This window comes from Dipodomys merriami, unplaced genomic scaffold, assembly GCF_024711535.1.
Source record: "Dipodomys merriami isolate MVZ:Mamm:240054 unplaced genomic scaffold, mDipMer1.0.p SCAF_2, whole genome shotgun sequence".
Taxonomy (NCBI): domain Eukaryota; kingdom Metazoa; phylum Chordata; class Mammalia; order Rodentia; family Heteromyidae; genus Dipodomys; species Dipodomys merriami.
The window spans coordinates 122,446,660-122,465,296 of NW_027203381.1; the positions used below are offsets into that span (position 1 = coordinate 122,446,660).

Consider the following 18,637-nt stretch of genomic DNA (forward strand, 5'->3'; position numbering starts at 1 on the left):
GGGCAGGGGGTAGTTGTGGAGGTGGGAGGGAAGGGATGGAAGGGGGAAAACAAAGGAGAAGGCAACAATGCTCAATAGGAAATGTACTATTACCTTGCTCAGGTAACTGTAACTCCTCTATATAGCATTTTTATAATAAAAAACATACAAAAAATTCCTTTCTTTTTTTTTTTTACTTTTCCAAATCCAACAAAAAACAAAAACAGTTTTTTTGTTTTTGTCAGTCATGGGGCTTGAACTCTGCGCCTGGGCACTGTCTCTCTGCTCTTCAACTTAAGGCTAGCACTCTGCCACTTGAGCCACAGCACCACTTCTGGCTTTTTCTGCTTATATGGTACTGAGAAATTGAACCCAGGGCCTCATGCATGCGAGGCAAGCACTCTACTACTGAGCCACCTTCCCAGCCCCAAACAAAACAATTTTATAAGAAAAAAAGTAACAAAAATTAAAAGTAAGCACATCTATAGATCCTAGCTATTTAGGAGACTGAGACCTGAGGATCATAGTTCATAGCCAGCCCAGGCAGGAAAGTTCCTGAGACTCTTATCTCCAATTAACCACCAGAAAACTGGAAGTGGTTGGGCTGGGAAGGTGGCTCAGTGGTAGAGCGCTTGCCTTGCATGCATGAGGGCCTGGGTTCGATTCCTCAGCACCACATAAGCAAAAAGAAAAAAAAAAGCCAGAAAACTGGAAGTAGTGCTATGGCTCAAAGTGGTAGAGCACTAACCTTGGGCTAAAATGCTCAAGGACAGTGCTCAGGCCCTGAGTTCAAGCCCCATTACAGACCAAAAAATAAAAAAGCATGAACATAGTGTAAGAGTCTTGAGTCTGACAGGACCAGGAGAGATGGATGGATGGAAGAAACAGCACCTTGCATGGCTTTTTTTTGGGGGGGGGGGGGAGGGGTGTCATGGTGCCTGAACTCTGTTCCTCAGCTGTTCCTCAGCTGTTCAGCTGTAGACTAGCACTCTACCACTTGAGCCTCAGCCCCACTTCCGGCTTTTTCTGCTTATGTGGTACTGAGGAATCGAACCCAGGGCCTCATGCATACAAGGCAAGCACTCTACCACTGAGCCACCTTCCCAGTCCCTGCATGGCTTTTAAGAACCAGAGTGCAGCCTGTGTTTGATTCCTTGGAAAAAGCTGTGCAAACAAGATCCATCATATATAGAGTCTGTTTGGGGCCCTTGTGTGTGGGGGGGAGGTATATGTATTTTGTGTGTGTGATATGCCAGTATTGGGACTCTACTGCCTGAAGCACACTTCCAGTCTGGCTTTTTGTTGTTTAATTAGAGAAGTTCTCCATTTTTCAGCCCAGGCTGGCTCCAGACCACCACTCTTAAGTCTCAGCCTCCTAAATAGCTAGGATTATAGGTATGAGCCACCAGTGCCCAGCTGTGTGTGTGTGTGTTTTAACTCAAATCTTGTCATCCATGTGCTGTAAATTGCTTTTTCCCCCCTCTCACACATGTGGCAAACAGGTCTCAATTACTGCGTTTGACTTTTCTATGTGTGCGCAGCATGATGTGTCACTGATGAACCCGGGCCTCACATGTGCTAGGCAAGCACTCTACCAATGAGCTACGTCTCCAACCCAAATGGATAGGGGGTTTTTGTTTTGTTTGGTGGCGGGGCTTGAACTCTGGGCCTGGGCGCTCTTCAGCTCAAGGCTGGCGCTCACGGGCTTGAGCCACAGCGCCACTTCCGGTTTTCTGGTGGTTCATTGGAGATCAGTCTCACGGCCTTTCCTGCCCGGGCTGGCTTTGAACCGCGATCCTCCGGTCTCAGCCTCCCGAGTAGCTGGGATGCAGCTGATGTTTTTCTCTCTGCCCCCACCTAGAGGAGTGCTGCTTTCCGGGGGTGGGCGGGGACCCCAGCCCGCGCTCCTGCCGCTCAGGTCTGCGGTGTCTGGGCTGGGGAGGTGTGCCCGGCACCGCTCCAGGTGGGCCTGGCCCGCCGCGCCCGTCCTCCCGTGGCTGCGCGGGCTGTCCTCCAGGCTCCGCCCGCTCACCGGTAGCTCCGGCTCCTCATCAAGACGGCGTCACCGCTCAGGGATCCGGCCGGCCGGCTGGAAGGCGGGCAGCGCGTCTCGGGAGCCGCCCTCGTCCAAGGCCAGCGCGGCTAGCTATCCTCGCGAGAGGGGCACTGCCCGCACGCCTCCGGCCACCGCCCGTCCCGGCTCCTCCACAGGCAGCGAGCACAGCGGGGGCCGCGGTTCTGGGGCCGGCCCCCCGGCAGGCCCGGCCCCCCGGCAGGCCCGGCCCCGCCCCCGTGACCCCGGCCCCATGACCCCGCCCCGTGACCCCGGCCCCGCCCCCAAGGCCCTCCTCAGACTTACCCGCCCAGGACCGCGGGCCCGTGGTTCACTGCGGGCAGGAGCGCGGCGGCGTCCGGGAGTCCTGGGGTCCACGTCGGGTACCCGGCGGGGGCCCGCGGCGGGGCGACGGGCGCGTAGTGGTGGTGGTGGTGCACCGGGGCCGGCGGCCTCTCGGCCCGCGGGACCACCGGGCTCGCCCACCGCGGGTCCTGGCCGGAGCACAGGGCGCGTCAAGCCGAGCGCGGGCTGGGGTAGGGTGGGCTGGGCTGGGCGGTGTCCCGGAGCCCGAGTCCCACCTGCGGCGCGGGGCGCGGCCCCGGGGCCGGCGGCAGCGCCTTGAGCATCAAGTTCTGCATGAGGATCTGGTGCATCTGCGCGTTCTGCATCAGCATCATCTCCACCATATCTGAAGGGAGAGCCCGAGTCACGGCCGAGCCGCCCCCGGCCCGCGGCCCACCCCGCCCAACCCCTCGCAGCCAACCCCGCCCGCGGCCCCGCCCACCCCGCCCCGCCCAACCCCTCGCAGCCAACCCCGCCCGCGGCCCCGCCCACCCCGCCCCGCCCAACCCCTCGCAGCCAACCCCGCCCGCGGCCCCGCCCACCCCGCCCGGCCTAACCCCTCGCAGCCAACCCCGCCCGCGGCCCCGCCCACCCCGCCCCGCCCAACCCCTCGCAGCCAACCCCGCCCGCGGCCCCGCCCAACCCCTCGCAGCCAACCCCGCCCGCGGCCCCGCCCACCCCGCCCCGCCCAACCCCTCGCAGCCAACCCCGCCCGCGGCCCCGCCCACCCCGCCCCGCCCAACCCCTCGCAGCCAACCCCGCCCGCGGCCCCGCCCACCCCGCCCCGCCTAACCCCTCGCAGCCAACCCCGCCCGCGGCCCCGCCCACCCCGCCCCGCCCAACCCCTCGCAGCCAACCCCGCCCGCGGCCCCGCCCACCCCGCCCCGCCCAACCCCTCGCAGCCAACCCCGCCCGCGGCCCCGCCCACCCCGCCCCGCCCAACCCCTCGCAGCCAACCCCGCCCCGGCCCGGCCCACCCCGCCCCGCCCAACCCCTCGCAGCCAACCCTGCCCGCGGCCCCGCCCACCCCGCCCCGCCCAACCCCTCGCAGCCAACCCCGCCCCGGCCCGGCCCACCCCGCCCCGCCCAACCCCTCGCAGCCAACTCCGCCCGCGGCCCCGCCCACCCCGGCCCGGCCCACCCCGCCCCGCCCAACCCCTCGCAGCCAACCCCGCCCGCGGCCCCGCCCACCCCGGCCCGCCCAACCCCTCGCAGCCGGCCCCGCCCGCCCCGGCCCGGCCCACCCCGCCCCGCCCAACCCCTCGTAGCCAACTCCGCCCCGGCCCGGCCCACCCCGCCCCGCCCAACCCCTCGCAGCCAACCCCGCCCGCGGCCCCGCCCACCCCGCCCCGCCCAACCCCTCGCAGCCGGCCCCGCCCGCCCCGGCCCGGCCCACCCCGCCCCGCCCAACCCCTCGCAGCCAACCCTGCCCGCGGCCCCGCCCACGCGGCCCCGCCCAACCCCTCGCAGCCAACCCCGCCCGAGGCCCCGCCCACCCCGCCCCGCCCAACCCCTCACAGCCAACCCCTCGCAGCCAACCCCGCCCCGGCCCGGCCCACCCCGCCCCGCCCAACCCCTCGCAGCCAACCCTGCCCGCGGCCCCGCCCACCCCGGCCCGGCCCACCCCGCCCCGCCCAACCCCTCGCAGCCAACTCCGCCCGCGGCCCCGCCCACCCCGCCCCGCCCAACCCCTCGCAGCCAACCCCGCCCGCGGCCCCGCCCATCCCGCCCCGCCCAACCCCTCGCAGCCAACCCCTCGCAGCCAACCCCTCGCAGCCAACCCCGCCCGCGGCCCCGCCCACCCCGCCCCGCCCAACCCCTCGCAGCCAACCCCGCCCGCCCACCCGGCCCAGAGCTGCCGAGCCCAGGGCCCAGGGTCTTCTGAAGTGCTGTCCTGTGGCCAGAGGCGGCGCATGTGAGGCTGGTCTGAGGCGGTCCAAGGAGGTCATGAGTGTTAGGTTTTTAAAAAGAGGTAGCAGAGTAAGAACTGCACCACACAGTGGTATTCAGGTAAGGGGTAGGTTTATTCAGTAGACCTGCTGGGACCAGGCAAGGTTGGCACTCCACGCGGCTGGCAAAAGGCTTGGGAATGAGAGAGAGCTGGGAAAGAGAGGAAAGAGCTAGAAAAGAGCAGAGAGAGCAGAGAGAGGGCGTCTTGGCCTGGGCTGGGCCCTATCTAGGGTGTGGGCGGAGAAAGGTGTGGCCACATCAAATTCAGATGTGACCTCAGTGGATGCAGATGTGACCTCTTCCAGGTGTCCCAGTTGCTTAGGTAACACAGGTACTGGGTGGAGACTTTGCTGCGAGGAGCGTGGAGTCTGCTCGCCATCCAGGAGCGACCTTACAATGAGGAGGTCTGAGGAGGTCATGAGGAGGTCATGGGGAGGTCATGAGGAGGTCATGGGGAGGTCATGAGGAGGTCATGGGGAGGTCATGAGGAGGTCTGAGGAGGTCATGAGGAGGTCTGAGGAGGTCATGAGGAGGTCATGGGGAGGTCATGAGGAGGTCATGGGGAGGTCATGAGGAGGTCATGAGGTGGTCATGAGGAGGTCATGAGGAGGTCATGAGGAGGTCTGAGGAGGAGGTCATGAGCTGGTCATGAGGAGGTCATGAGGTAGTCATGAGGAGGTCTGAGGAGGTCATGAGGAGGTCATGAGGTGGTCATGAGGAGGTCATGAGGTCCAAGGTGGTCATGAGGAGGTCATGAGGTGGTCATGAGGAGGTCATGAGGAGGTCGAGGTGGTCATGAGGAGGTCGAGGTGGTCATGAGGATGTCCGAGGTGGTCATGAGGAGGTCATGGGGAGGTCATGAGGAGGTCATGGGGAGGTCATGAGGAGGTCATGAGGAGGTCATGAGGTCTGAGGAGGTCATGAGGAGGTCATGAGGTGGTCATGAGGAGGTCATGAGGAGGTCATGGGGAGGTCATGAGGAGGTCATGAGGAGGTCATGGGGAGGTCATGAGGAGGTCTGAGGAGGTCATGAGGTCTGAGGAGGTCATGAGGAGGTCTGAGGAGGTCATGAGGAGGTCATGGGGAGGTCATGAAGAGGTCATGGGGAGGTCATGAGGAGGTCTGAGGAGGAGGTCATGAGCTGGTCATGAGGAGGTCATGAGGTGGTCATGAGGAGGTCTGAGGAGGTCATGAGGAGGTCATGAGGTAGTCATGAGGAGGTCATGAGGTCCAAGGTGGTCATGAGGAGGTCATGAGGTGGTCATGAGGAGGTCATGAGGAGGTCCGAGGTGGTCATGAGGAGGTCATGAGGAGGTCGAGGTGGTCATGAGGAGGTCCGAGGTGGTCATGAGGAGGTCGAGGTGGTCATGAGGAGGTCGAGGTGGTCATGAGGAGGTCCGAGGTGGTCATGAGGTGGTCATGAGGAGATTTGAGGAGGTCATGAGGAGGTCAAGGTGGTCATGAGGAGGTCGAGGTGGTCATGAGGAGGTCGAGGTGGTCATGAGGAGGTCGAGGTGGTCATGAGGAGGTCCGAGGTGGTCATGAGGAGGTCATGAGGAGGTCGAGGTGGTCATGAGGAGGTCTGAGGAGGTCATGAGGAGGTCGAGGTGGTCATGAGGAGGTCGAGGTGGTCATGAGGAGGTGGAGGTGGTCATGAGGAGGTCCGAGGTGGTCATGAGGTGGTCATGAGGAGGTCTGAGGTGGTCATGAGGAGGTCATGAGGTGGTCATGAGGAGGTCATGAGGTGGTCATGAGGTCATGAAGAGGTCGAGGTGGTCATGAGGAGGTCATGAAGAGGTCAAGGTGGTCATGAGGAGGTCTGAGGAGGTTATGAGGTGGTCATGAGGAGGTCTGAGGTGGTCATGAGAAGGTCATGAAGAGGTCGAGGTGGTCATGAGGAGGTCTGAGGTGGTCATGAGGAAGTCTGAGGAGGTCATGAGGAGGTCAAGAAGGTCCAAGGAGGTTATAAGGAGGTCCGAAGAACATCCGAGGAGGTCAAGAAGGTCCGAGGAGATCTGAGGAGGTCCGAGGAGGTCATGAGGAGGTCGTGAGGAGGTCGTGAGGAGGTCCGAGGAGGTCATGAGGATCATCCGAGGTTGGTATGAGGAGGTTGAGGTCATGAGGAGGTCTGAGGAGGTCAGAGGTCATGAGGAGCATCCAAGGAGGTCGTGAGGAAGTCAAGGTCATGAGGAGGTCATGAGGAGGTCTGAGGAGGTCAGGAGGAGGTCCAAGGAGCATCAGAGGAGGTCTGAGGAGGTCCAAGGAGGTCTGAGGAGCTCCATGGAGCATCCAAGGAGGTCCAAGAAGGTCCGAAGATGTCATGAGGAGGTTGTAGGAGGGTCTGAGGAGGGTCTTAGGCAGGACCTGGGGGCAGCCAGCATCTGCCGGGTGCCCGCTGTCTGAAGGAGGAACAGTGGCCCGGCCTGGGCTGCAGCGGCAGCGCTAGCCCTGGAGGGCGGTCAGGTCCAATGCCAGGGTGCTCACTGCAGCCCGGCTGTGGCCTGACCTCCCAGGACTGGGCCTACAGCACGCATCAGCAGGCCAGCCAGACAGTGCACAGGAGGGCTGTGCAGAGGGAGTAGAGGGTGTGCACGGAAGGACTATGGATAGATACCCTGGCCTCAAGCTGACTGGCTGAATTGAAATCTGTTTGTATAACCACTTAAAGATAATAATTTAAAAAATCAATTCAGGTCTGGGAAGGTGGCTCAGTGGTAGAGCACTTGCCTTGCATGCATGAGGCCCTGGGTTCAATTCCTCAGCACCACATAATCAGAAAAAAAAAAAAAAGCCGGAAGTGGCGCTGTGGCTCAAATGGTAGAGTGCTAGCCTTGAGCTGAAGAGCTGAGGGACAGTGCCCAGGCCCAGAGTTCAGGCCCACGACCGGACCCCAAAAAAAAAAAAAAAAAAAAGATGGCCAATTTCATGTTACATGTTTTTATTCAAAATGGTAAATGCTAAAAAAATGAGTGTAATGTTATCAGAGTGGTACCAAGGCCATCACAAGGGTCCTTAGCATATGTTGAGAGAACACAACTATCAATCTAGACTTTAATACCCAGCATAACGTGGGCTGGGAAGGTGGCTCAGTGATAGAGTGCTTGCCTACCATGCATAAAGCCCTGGGTTCGATCCCTCACTACTACATACACAGAAAAAATGGAAGTTGTGCTATGGCTCAAGTAGTAGAGTGCTAGCCTTGAGCAAAGAAGCTCAGGGACAGTGCCCAGGCCCTGAGTTCAAGCCCCAGGACTGGTAAAACAAAAACAAAAATATCCAGCAAGATGTGTATAAGAATGAGGAAAATAAGAACTTTCTCAGGAAATGAAGCATGGAGAGATCTCTATAGGTGTTTCTAAAGGTATATAGAAAGATTACATAAGGAAGGTCTTGACATTACTGGAGTGAATAAAATTGCCAGATAAATTCATATCTCTTTTCTATGAAATTAATGGTACTAGGGTCTACTGTTGTGAGGTATTTTTTTTTTTTTGTCGGCCGTGGGGCTTGAACTCTGGGCCTGGGTGCTGTCCCTCAGCTCTTCAGCTCAAGGCCAGCGCTCTACCACTTGAGCTACAGTGCCACTTCCGGTTTTCTGGTGGTTTATTGGAGATAGGAGTCTCACGGTCTCTCCTGCCCGGGCTGGCTTTGAACCGCGATCCTCAGATCTCAGCCTCCTGAGTAGCTAGGATTACAGGCGTGAGCCACCAGCACCTGGCTGTTGTGAGGTATTTTTGTGTGTGTGCTAGTGAAATTAGGGATTGGATCAGGGCCTATAGCTTGCTAGAGAAGCCGTCTGCCCCTTCAACTATGCTCTCGATGCTTTCTTTATTGTTTTTTCTTTTTTTGAGGTAGGGTTTCACTTTGTCCTGGCTAGCCTCAAATTATCTCCTGCTGTCTTTTCCTCCCTAGCTGGGATTACAGACATGTACCACCATGCAGAGCTATTTTATTTATTTTTAATTTTTAAAAAATTTTTTATTTTTAAAAAAAAATTTTTTTTGGGAGGGTCCGGTCGTGGGGCCTGAACTCTAGGCCTGGGCGCTGTCCCTCAGCTCTTCAGCTCAAGGCTAGCGCTCTACCACTTGAGCCACAGCGCCACTTCCGGCTTTTTTTTTCTGCTTATGTGGTGCTGAGGAATCGAACCCAGGGCCCCGGGCATGCAAGGCAAGTGCTCTACCACTGAGCCACCTTCCCAGCCCTGCAGAGCTGTTTTAACAAGTAGAACTGAAATTATACTATTACTCCAAGTGATTTTGCCTTTTTGCATTCAAATATTTGATCCTGTTGAGATCTGTTTTGGAATAAGGAATGGAGTATTTAAACTTTGCTTCACTAAATAGCTATCTACTTAAATATTTATTTTTTGCTATGGGCTTTGCCATTTTTTTCGACAAGGCATACAAGTATACGCATCCCCAAGCATAAGAACATGCATGCACATACAGTTTTTGTTTGCTTTAGAGACTGACATACTACCACCACAGTTTGATTAACCTAGTGTGAACAGCACCCCACAGTGGCCTTAAGGCAGCCTTTCTCAGAGCATAGACTGACCTACAGTAGTCAACCAAGCCAGTTTCAAGGTAGGGATAGACAGATTGCTGGGCTAGAAATGCAAACATCTATTGAATAATACCGCCTTTCAAAACATGTAGATCGCCAGGTGCCAGTGGCTCACGCCTGTAAGCCTAGCTACTCAGGAGGCTGAATAAACCACCAGAAAACCAGAAGTAGTGCTGTGGCTTAAATGGTAGAGTCCCAACCTTGAGCTGAAGAGCTGAGGGACAGTGCCCAGACCCAGAGTTCAAGCCCCACAATCAACAAAATATATATATATATTTTCATGTAGAGTTGCCAAAAGGCAATTCTAATGACTATCCTGCTTATAAAAATATTATATTCCCTGTCAGAACACATTTTCATAAACTCATGATATTATATGAATCACTTACCTTCCTTAATATTTCCTGATCTTTGAGCGGCAAAGACCTGAGGAGGAGGAATCTGTGCAATGAATGGCTGCTGAGGCAGCTGCTGAATGATGGTGGCAGGAGGCTGGGGTACCTGAGAAAAGCCAGGGGATCAGCTGCCCGCAGTGTCCCTCCTCAACCCATCTGCTACTCATTCACCCACCCACTGCCTACTGATTATCCATCCACACATCCCTCCACCCATCATCCAAGAGCTTCAAATGACTAACTCTACAGTTTAAGTGGAAAACAGACTGGAAAGGTGTTTGCATCTGGGTGTACACAGGATGCAGTATTTGTTCATTTGTTTATTTATTTTATGCCTTGTACTGCCCTGGCCATGGCCCAGGCTCTTAGCTTTTTTTTTTTTTTTTGCCAGTCTTAGGGCTTGAACTTGGGGCCTAGGTGCTGTCCCTGAACTTCCACTTCCAGCTTTTTTGATAATTTATTGGAGATAAGAGTCTCATGGACTTTCCTGCCCAGGCTGGCTTCAAACCACAATCTTCAGATCTCAGCCTCTTCAGTAACTAGGCTTAAATATGAGCTACCTGGAGCCTTCCTGGGGCTTAAACTCAAGGTCTGGGCACTGTCTTTGAGCTTCTTTTACTCAAGGCTAGCAGTCTACCACTTGAGCCATAGTTTCACTTCCCACTCCTTTTTTTCTTTCTTTTTCTTTTTTTGGTAGTTTAGTGAGAATAAGAGTCTTATAGACTTTCCTGCCCAGGCTGGTTTTGAACTGTGATCCTCAATCTCAGCTTCCTAAGGAGCTAGGATTGTATGTGTGAGCCACTAGCACCTGGCTAGGATATGATATTTTTAATGTTTATTACATTTCCTGTTTTCAGCAGAGTAAGGTATTTCCTGGTCTCATCAATTCTGATTTAAAAGCTGGGTGCCTTGGTGGCTCATGTCTGTAATCTTAGCTATTCAGGAGGCTGAAATCTGAGTATTGAGGTTTATAGTCAGCCCAGACAGAAAATCTGTGAGACTCTTATCTCCAATAAAGCACCAGAAAACTGGAAATGGTGCTGTGGCTCATGTGGTAGAGCACTTGCCTTGAACTAAAGAGCTGAGGGACAGCGCCCAGGCCCAGAGTTCAAGCCCCACAACCGACAAAAAAAAAAAAAATAAATAAATAAATAAGAAAACCTGCTTTAAAGCACCTAGATATAGTCAGTTAACAGAGCTGTACTGGTAGCTCAGTGTCATTTTCATTTCCCAAATTAAGAGGCAGATCTATGTATTCAATGACTGAATCAGCTGACAGATGTTCTAAATTCTGCCAACTTGGCTGTCCTATAATAGAGGACATGCATGGGAGTCCCCAGGGGCCCTGGCTAGCAGATGCACTGACTGGGAGAGAAGTGGAGGGCCTGGGCCTCCATCTCCTTGACAGTACACAACCTTTCCTTGGCGACTTATTTAGTCCCCTTCCACACTGCTGGGAGGCCTGTGTTCTGACCCCCCTCCCCTGCCTGGAGCTGTGTTTTCCTGAGCCCTCTTACCGGGTGCTGGATGACCCTCACTGGTTCTGGGGAGGTGGCAGAGTGCATTCCCACAGGGGGTGCCTCCCTGTGCAGGACTGGCCTGGGGGTTCCTTCATGTGTCTCCCTCCAGGGGAGGGTTCCCGTGTGCTCGTCCAGCAGCTGCTGTTCCTGTAAGGTCAACAGAGCCTGCTGGCCTTTGAGCTGGCAGCAGAAGGGCCTGGGAGAAGGGGCTGTCACCCTCAGGGCTTTCCCATGCCACCTCTCCTGCCCCAGGGCACATGACCCTTGTGTGCTTGGGCCCTCAGGCCTGTAACTGAGTAGAGAACCTCAGAACAAGAGCCAGCCTCCAAAAGCAAAGCTGGAGGCTTTAAAGTGGGACTGCTTATTTTAAAATGCAGCAAATATGCCAAAAGTGGCACTGTGGCCCAAATGGTAGAGGCCTAACCTTGAGCACAGAAAGGCTCAGGGACAGTACCTAGGCCCTGAGTTTACTCCAGAACTGGCTAAAAAAAAAAAAAAAAGCAAATAATTTCAAACAAGGTTCTGGTAGTTTGTTTTTTTCTTCCAAGACAAAAAATCTGATTGCTTTTCCAGCATATTTCAGCATCTGCTTCCCACCAGGCAAGGCCCTGGCCTCTGTTCTGGGGTGTGTGTCGCGAGGCTCATGCCATCTTGCTGCTCTCAAGTGTAGTTTACACAAGTGCCCTGGTTTCAGTGCCTAGAGCCTAGAACCCTGTGGGAACTGAGCCTTACCTATCACCTCTTTTGATGCACGACCAGGCAGTTCTTACCTCACTACCCAGAGCATTCAGCCTACACGTTCCACTTTCTTATTTATTTTATTTTTTGCCAGTCCTGGGGCTTGAACATGTCCTAGGCTCTGTCCCTGAGTCCCTCTGTGCCCAAGGCTAGTGCTCTACCACTTGAGCCACAGTGCCACTTCCAGTCTTTTCTGAGTACTTTATTGGAGATACAGTCTCATGGAAGCTGGGTGCTGGTGGCTCACACCTGTACTTCTAGCTACTCAGGAGGCTGAGATCTGAGGATTGCGGTTCAAAGCCAGACTCTTATCTCCAATAAACCACAGGAAACTGGAAGTAGAACTGTGGCTCAAATGCTAGAGCGCTATCCTTGAGCTGAAGAGCTCAGGAACAATGCCAAGGCCCAGAGTTCAAGCCCCACAACTGACCAAAACAAAAAAGTCTCACAGTCATCCCGGGCTGGCTTTGAACCATGATCTTCAGATCTCAGCCTCCTGAGTGGCTAGGATTACAGGTGTGAGCCACCAGCACCCAGCTTTACACCTACTTTCTAAAGGAAGTGGGTAAGATGTCTCTTAGCTGCTCACAATTTAGTTTCTATACACAATCCACAGTCTGTCCCAGGAGTCCAAAAGGCCACCCCTGGGCGAGGTCTGAGTGTGGTGGTGAGGGCTTCAGCATTTTTGGAAGGTGTGTGGCCTACCCAGAGTCTCTGCAGCAGGTCCTTCCTTCTCCTATGAGCACTCTGCAGGGCAGCATCCAGCCTGTCTTGTCCTGGAAGGAGGGAGGGACAGACTCACTCTCCATTTTGTTGCTGGTGACCTAGGTGGTCAGGGATGTCATGCATCCATCAGGGTGGGGGGGTGTCCTGGCTCAGGTCTCAGGGTTCTGGGGTATCCTGGCTCAGGTCTCAGGGTGCTGGGGTGTCCTGGGTTCAGGTTGCTGGGGTGTCCTGGCTCAGATCTCAGGGTGCTGGGGTGTCCTGGGTTCAGGCTGCTGCGGTGTCCTGGCTCAGATCTCAGGGTGCTGGGGTGTCCTGGGTTCAGGCTGCTGGGGTGTCCTGGCTCAGGTCTCAGGGTGCTGGGGTGTCCTGGGCTCAGGGTACAGGGGTGTCCTGGGCTCAGGGTGCTGGGGTGTCCTAGCTCAGGTCTCAGGGTACTGGGTTGTGCTGGCTCAGGTCTCAGGGTTCTGGGGTGTCCTGGCTCAGGTCTCAGGGTGCTGGGGTGTCCTGGCTCAGGTCTCAGGGTGCTGGGGTGTCCTGGCTCAGGTCTCAGGGTGCTGGGGTGTCCTGGCTCAGGTCTCAGGGTGCTGGGGTGTCCTGGCTCAGGTCTCAAGATGCTGGGGTATCCTGGCTCAGGTCTCAGGGTGCTGGGGTGTCCTGGCTCAGGTCTCAGGGTGCTGGGGTATCCGGGGTTCAGGTTGCTGGGGTGTCCTGGCTCAGATCTCAGGGTGCTGGGGTGTCCTGGCTCAGGTCTCAGTGTTCTGGGGTGTCCTGGCTCAGGTCTCAGGGTGCTGGGGTGTCCTGGCTCAGGGTGCTGGGGTGTGCTGGCTCAGTCTCAGTGTTCTGGGGTGTCCTGGCTCAGGTCTCAGGATGCTGGGGTGTCCTGGCTCAGGTCTCAGGGTGCTGGGGTGTCCTGGGCCCCTGGGCTCAGGTTTCATTAAACACTCATCTGAAAGGAGGACTGAGGCTGGTGACTCTGAGGGAAAGGGCCATGCTGAGGTGCAACGTGGGGAGTTCAACTGGGGAGTCCGTGGCAGGCCCCTGTGCAATCCACACTGAAGCAGCACTCCTGTAGCCTCCTGGCTCAGAGAGGCAGGAGGCCTCCATAGTGCTCTGGCTTCCCTGCAAGTTCTAGCCCCAGTCTGTCTGGAGAGGGCAGGCCTGCCTTCCATGTGTGAGTGAGAGGAAGCTCTGGAAGGAAGCTCTACAACCCCCCCCCTTCCCCCTCCCAATACATTTACAGCCACAGAGTTGGGCTCTTCCAGGCTCCTTGGGCCCACCTAGAATTGGGGCGCTAAGTTCTGCCTGCTGTCCCTGGAGCTTCTGGAGCACCATAGCTGAGTTGCTTTTAATTCCAAAGACCAAGACTCACTCCTACCCCTTTCCCAGGCCCTTACGTAGGTGAGAGACATAGGCCTGGATGTGTACTCTGTCACCAGCTGCTGAGGAGGGAAGACTGAACCCCACCTTCCACAGGACAAGATTCGGACTCTGGAGTTAAAGGATGTGGGTCTGTCTGGCTCCGTGACTTCATTTTTTAACCTGCAAAATGCTAGCAAGAGTGTGTATCCTCTAAGTTGTATAGGTAATGGTGGTATGCGGGTGTGTATTGTTTTACAAAAGCCTTTCCATCGAATGTGTTGAGAGCACAGGCAGCTCCCAGGGCTACTGCTCTGCACCTGTTACACAGGCCTGCCTCCCTGTGGATCCATGAAGTTCAAGGCTCTTACCGGACACAAAGTGGGCACCCTCAGAGCCCTCTTCCATGTTCTCTCGTTCTCGTTCCAGCTTCTGTGAGAAACATCATGAGCATGGTATTAACTCAGGTTGGTGAGTGGCATCTACCCTGCCCACCTGTTGTATCCAGTAGTGATGCCATAAGCTCTAGGAGTGCCAGTAGCCAGACCTGAGTGTGAGGATCCCAGCCCGGGCAGGAAAGGCTGTGAGATTTTTTTTTTGGGGGGGTCCAGTCGTGGGGCCTGAACTCTGGGCCTGGGCACTGTCCCTCAGCTCTTCAGCTCAAGGCTAGCGCTCTACCACTTGAGCCACAGCGCCACTTCCGGCTTTTTTCTTTTTGCTTATGTGGTGCTGAGGAATCGAACCCAGGGCCTCAGGCATGCAAGGCAAGCGCTCTACCACTGAGCCACCTTCCCAGCCCGGCTGTGAGATTCTTATCTCCAACTAGCCACAAGAAAACTGGAAGTGGTGCTGTGGCTGAAAGTAGTAGTGTATTAACCTTGAATGAAAAAGCTCAGGGACAGCGCCCAGGCCTTGAGTTCAAGTCCCATGACTGACAAAAACAAAACAAAACAACAAAAACCCCAACTGTGCTGGGTACACATTCAACATGAGGCACTAGCTCCTTTTTGAACACAAAGGGTTATCTGATGGACAGCAAGGGATCATTCTAGTGGGTTCTTCTAGAAAGATTCCTGAAGTGCAAGCCTTAAACAGACTTTTCAGGATGAGACCTGGCTAGTGGCACCTTTGACTGTTGCCAGCATGGCCTCGGGTGCAGGCCTGTGAGAGGCAGGCAGTGGGAATGGAGCAGTGCAGATGGAACACTGGCCACTCAGGGCACTGAGGTCCTGGACCCTAAGCCCAGAGCCCTTCCAGGACCAGGTGTTCCAGTGCACCCTTAGAGAGCTGAACAGGGGACTGGACCTGGCCAGCCTCTGTCACAGATGTAAGTACCAAGCCGTCTCCAAAGCAGGGGAGGTTTCTTTAAAAGCTGGAAGAGTGACACATGCTTCATGGAGCTCTGCTGGAGGTACAGCCTGCCTCCTGATTGCAGAATCTACTAGAATCTACTTGGTTCTACCCAAGTGCAAAGGAGAAATAAACAAAACAATCACATTTCTCCTTCATGAGGCTAGAACTAGGTAAGTTCTGTGATCTGCACAGCCAATAGGGGTGGGAAGCAGATTAAGTGTTGTTCTGTAGTTCCAAAGCCAGTCTCCTTGGAGGAGTTAGAGGCAGTAGTTTGGGCTGTCTCACCTGTTCTAGGAGCCTTAGTGTCAGTCGGGTCATGGAGTCTGCTCCTGAGGAGTCCAGCATCCTGGGGACTGTTTGAGATGGCAGCAGGAGGGGAGGGGCCAAGGCCAGCTCTTGGCCCTGGTCCTCAGTTGTCTGCAGCAGGCACCTCAGTGCTATGGCTAGGATGGGGTTTTGGAGACTAGACTCGGGAGTGAGAAGGGTGAGCAGGAGGACACCATCTCCTCACTGGACTGAAGTGCTGGGGCCAGCTCTGGGATTGTGTATGGCCGTTGCCAGGCAGGGAGGGAGGTACTGGGGTTGCCAGGTTTCCACTGAGAGTCTCCATGCAAGTTACCTGTCAACACAGAACCACAGGCACAGCCAGGTAAAGGGGCAACTGTAGGGCCAGAGCTAAGACTCTCCCCAAGTACCTCCTCCTTCTCAGGACAGAGGGACAGACCTCCGACTCTCCTGGGGAACCTCCTCCCTCTCAGGACAGAGCCTGGAAGAATGGGTGGAGGCCACTCCCACCACCCTGTCACTCAGGACTGCCCTTAACCCTCCTAGGGAGCCCTTCAAGCAAGACAGGAGTGCAGATGGACACCTGGAAGACCTACCTGAGGGCTCAGGAAGTTCTCTGGGGCAGAGGGGTAGGGTGACCAGGACCTGGAGCTGCGTGTATGGTGGGACCCACACACACCAGAGGCCAGTGCCTCACACAGGACATGGGCCAATAATAGCCACTCCTGTGGGTAAGGTCAGCTTTGATGTGACCTGGCACAGAGTGCAGCTAAGAGTGCCTACACCCAGGGGACCCCAGGTCAAGTGGGATGCTGGGGACAAAAGTAAGTTGATTTGCATGAGGCAGACAAAGACATGGGAATGAGGTCATGCAAGGCGGTTCTAAGCTCCAGGTTTGCAAGTGAGCCAATTCCTCCTGAGTAGGAGGATGAATCGCATTCATGAAATTGGGCATTGACAGCAGGTGGGCCAGGCCTCTGGACTCAAGGGGATCCTGGGCAGGGCTAGCAGTTCCACAAAGCCCTGAAAATCCCATCAGACTCTGAATATTGTCTCCTGAGTTGTTCTGTTGCCCTCATACTTCAGCTTTTGGGGTTTTAAAGGTACCGTGGATCCATGATGACCCACATGGGTTCTGGGAGCCTCTCTGGATGTGGGAGGGGCTAGGGCAGAGGAGACTGTCCATCGATCCATGGAATCAAGGGCCAGCCTTGCCGGTGACATCAGTGTTCCACCTAATGTTGCTGCAGAAAGGTTGGTGTTGCCCGTTGCAGTTTGGTCCTCCATCTGGAGGATGGTGCCTTGAGCTCTTTAACCGCACTACTAGCTCCAGTGGACCCATCCCCAAATCCAGACACTGGTGTGTGTCCATGTCTTTCTGATGGGAGTTCCAGGAGACTGACAGGTAGGTCTGAGTGTGGATTGGCCAGTTAACTTAGTTCAACAACTCAGGGAAACGAGGAGGTAACCATCAGGTACATGCCTTCTAGTGGGCATGACTTTCTTAGCTTTATTTTTGAGAAAAGGTCTCACTATATAGCCCAGACTAGTTTTGAACTCCTCAGCTAAAGCCTTCTGAATGCTGGGACTGCAGGTATGCACTAACAAACAACCACAGAATTTTTTTTTTAAATAGGTTATGGTAGAACCAGTTTGTTTATCCTTAAGTAGTTGTACGAAGGACTTCCATTTCAACATGTCAGGCTGTGAGTATAATGCATCTGGATCAGTGTCACTCCTTTAGAACCAGTTTTAGATCTGCAGAAAAGTTGAAAAAGATGTTGGTTTCCACACAACGCATTATGGCTTTACTTACAGGCAAGACATATTCGCTATAATTAATGAAGGACTGTTGGGACATTGTTAAATAAAATCCAACCTTTTTTGGTCTTATTATTTTGCCAAATGCCCTCAATGTGGGAATCTCAGGACCCGTCCCGAGGCTCCTTGTGGCTCCAGCAGCGACAGTTTCTTTGAGGTCCCTGTTTTTGGTGACTGAGTTTTGAGTACTGTCAAGTGGCTGAAGTGGTGGCGTGCTAGCTGAACAAGAAGAAAAAGAAAAGGAAGAGTGGCTGCAGTGTGACTAGTGGTCGAGCATCTGTTTCACAAGTATGAGCCCGAGTTCAAACCCTAGGGCCCCAAAAATGAAGCACCGGCTTGAGGCGCTGGGCAGACAGCAGGCGGCCGGGTTGGACCAGCGTGGGAATTGGGTGGATGGTGCGGCCTCACCACACCCTACCCTGGCCAGCCTCTCCACCACCCACCACTGCGATGTCGCTCTGATCTCCGTGTTTTCCCTCCTTTGTTGTCTGGGAGGACGCGCTCTGCACAGCACCCTTAAAGCAGGGAGCCGCGTCCTCGGCCGCCAGACCGCGCGACGTGTGTCGAGGGCCCCGGCCGCCCGCGGCCCGTCGGGTTCCCGCGTCGCAGACGGCTCGCAAGTGGTTCTGAGCAGCGCGCGGCCTAGGGCGAAGGGGCCCGGGCCCTGCCTCCGGGCAGCCCCCCGGCCTCACCAAGCACCAGGGAGGCGCGGGCCCCGCGGGCCGGAGCTCCCGCGGCCAGCTGAGGGCGCTCGGGTGCCCGTACCACGGCCGGGGACAGCGGGTCCTCGGCTGGTCACTTACTTCCTCAGTCCCCTTCAGCTGCCTTCAGCTCATTGGTCGGCCCGTAGGAGGCGGGCGGGCCAGTAAGCCAATCGGAGGCCTGAGCTCCTCCCTCGTTGCGTCACCAGAGCGCGCAGATGCGCGCGAGCAGTTGGCCCCTGATTGGGGCGCAGAGGGGCGGGGACACGGCGCTGACAGTTGTCAGAGGAGGGCGGGCGGGCGAGCGGGCGAGCGGGCGAGGGGCGGGAGTGTAAATAGAGCGGGGAAGCGCCGCGTCTCCTCGCCACGTGCGGGTGTCCGTAGAGGAGCTCCGGGGGACCATGGAGGAAGACGAGCAGGAGCGGCGGCGCAGGAAGGTCGAGGCCGGAAGAGCGAAGGTAAGTGGTTAGCGCCCTCCTCGCGTGGCCGCGGCAAGAAGTTCTCAGGCAGGCTCCGGTGCTCGCCACCACTGCTGGCCTGGAGTGGACGCGACCGGACGCGGGCCGCCGCCCAGGCCGTGCCTTTCCCGCCTGCGCCGGGAAAGCCTCTGCCTGCTGGCCGCCATCTTGAATCCGCCGCCCTCTGCCGGGACCCGCCCCCGCCGTGGCCGCAGCCAATCAGCGGTCGCGGCTCGCGGCGCCGGGCTGGCTGGTTGGGCGCCTGGCGCACCGGGGTCCGGGCGCGCCGGGGCCGGGGCTGCGCTGCGCCTGCGCGGTCGGCTCCGAGGCGGGGCGGCCCTGCTCGCGTCCGGCGCGCCTCAGCGCCCGGAGTCGCCCCAAAGCGCCTCCG

General features: G+C 56.4%; 2 protein-coding genes across 15 annotated transcripts in view; one reads left to right on the plus strand and one right to left on the minus strand.

Moving 5' to 3' along the window:
- Position 1: 1 nt before the first annotated feature.
- On the minus strand, positions 2-18,390 carry LOC138832615 (uncharacterized protein C21orf58-like). 7 transcript variants are annotated; one of them, XM_070030895.1, is made up of 10 exons: positions 17,146-17,883; positions 15,863-17,024; positions 15,267-15,600; positions 14,000-14,060; positions 12,252-12,322; positions 10,806-10,955; positions 9,283-9,394; positions 2,614-2,723; positions 2,339-2,526; positions 2-2,068 (listed from the first exon to the last, which is right to left on the minus strand). In XM_070030895.1, the coding sequence occupies exons 3-10, from the start codon at positions 15,324-15,326 to the stop codon at positions 2,008-2,010; spliced, it is 813 nt and encodes a 270-aa protein (XP_069886996.1). In that variant the 5' UTR covers positions 15,327-15,600; positions 15,863-17,024; positions 17,146-17,883; the 3' UTR covers positions 2-2,007. The 7 variants fall into 7 exon arrangements, with proteins under 7 accessions (XP_069886996.1, XP_069886992.1, XP_069886995.1 ...); XM_070030891.1 differs by lacking the exons at positions 2-2,068; positions 2,339-2,526; positions 2,614-2,723 and adding exons at positions 4,401-6,726; positions 17,891-18,390 and having other exon boundaries at positions 17,146-17,306; XM_070030894.1 differs by lacking the exons at positions 2-2,068; positions 2,339-2,526; positions 2,614-2,723 and adding an exon at positions 4,401-6,726 and having other exon boundaries at positions 17,146-17,306; positions 17,531-17,883.
- Pcnt (pericentrin) overlaps positions 18,113-18,637 on the plus strand; it is a 108,783-nt gene continuing 108,258 nt past the window's right edge. For 7 of the 8 annotated variants that reach the window (XM_070030881.1, XM_070030882.1, XM_070030884.1 and 4 more), the window contains exon 1: positions 18,114-18,246. In XM_070030881.1, coding sequence (XP_069886982.1) covers positions 18,190-18,246 — 57 coding nt within the window. In that variant the 5' untranslated portion in view covers positions 18,114-18,189. Of the gene's footprint in view, positions 18,247-18,637 lie in introns of all 8 variants that reach the window. The other variant, XR_011373589.1, reaches the window with a different exon arrangement.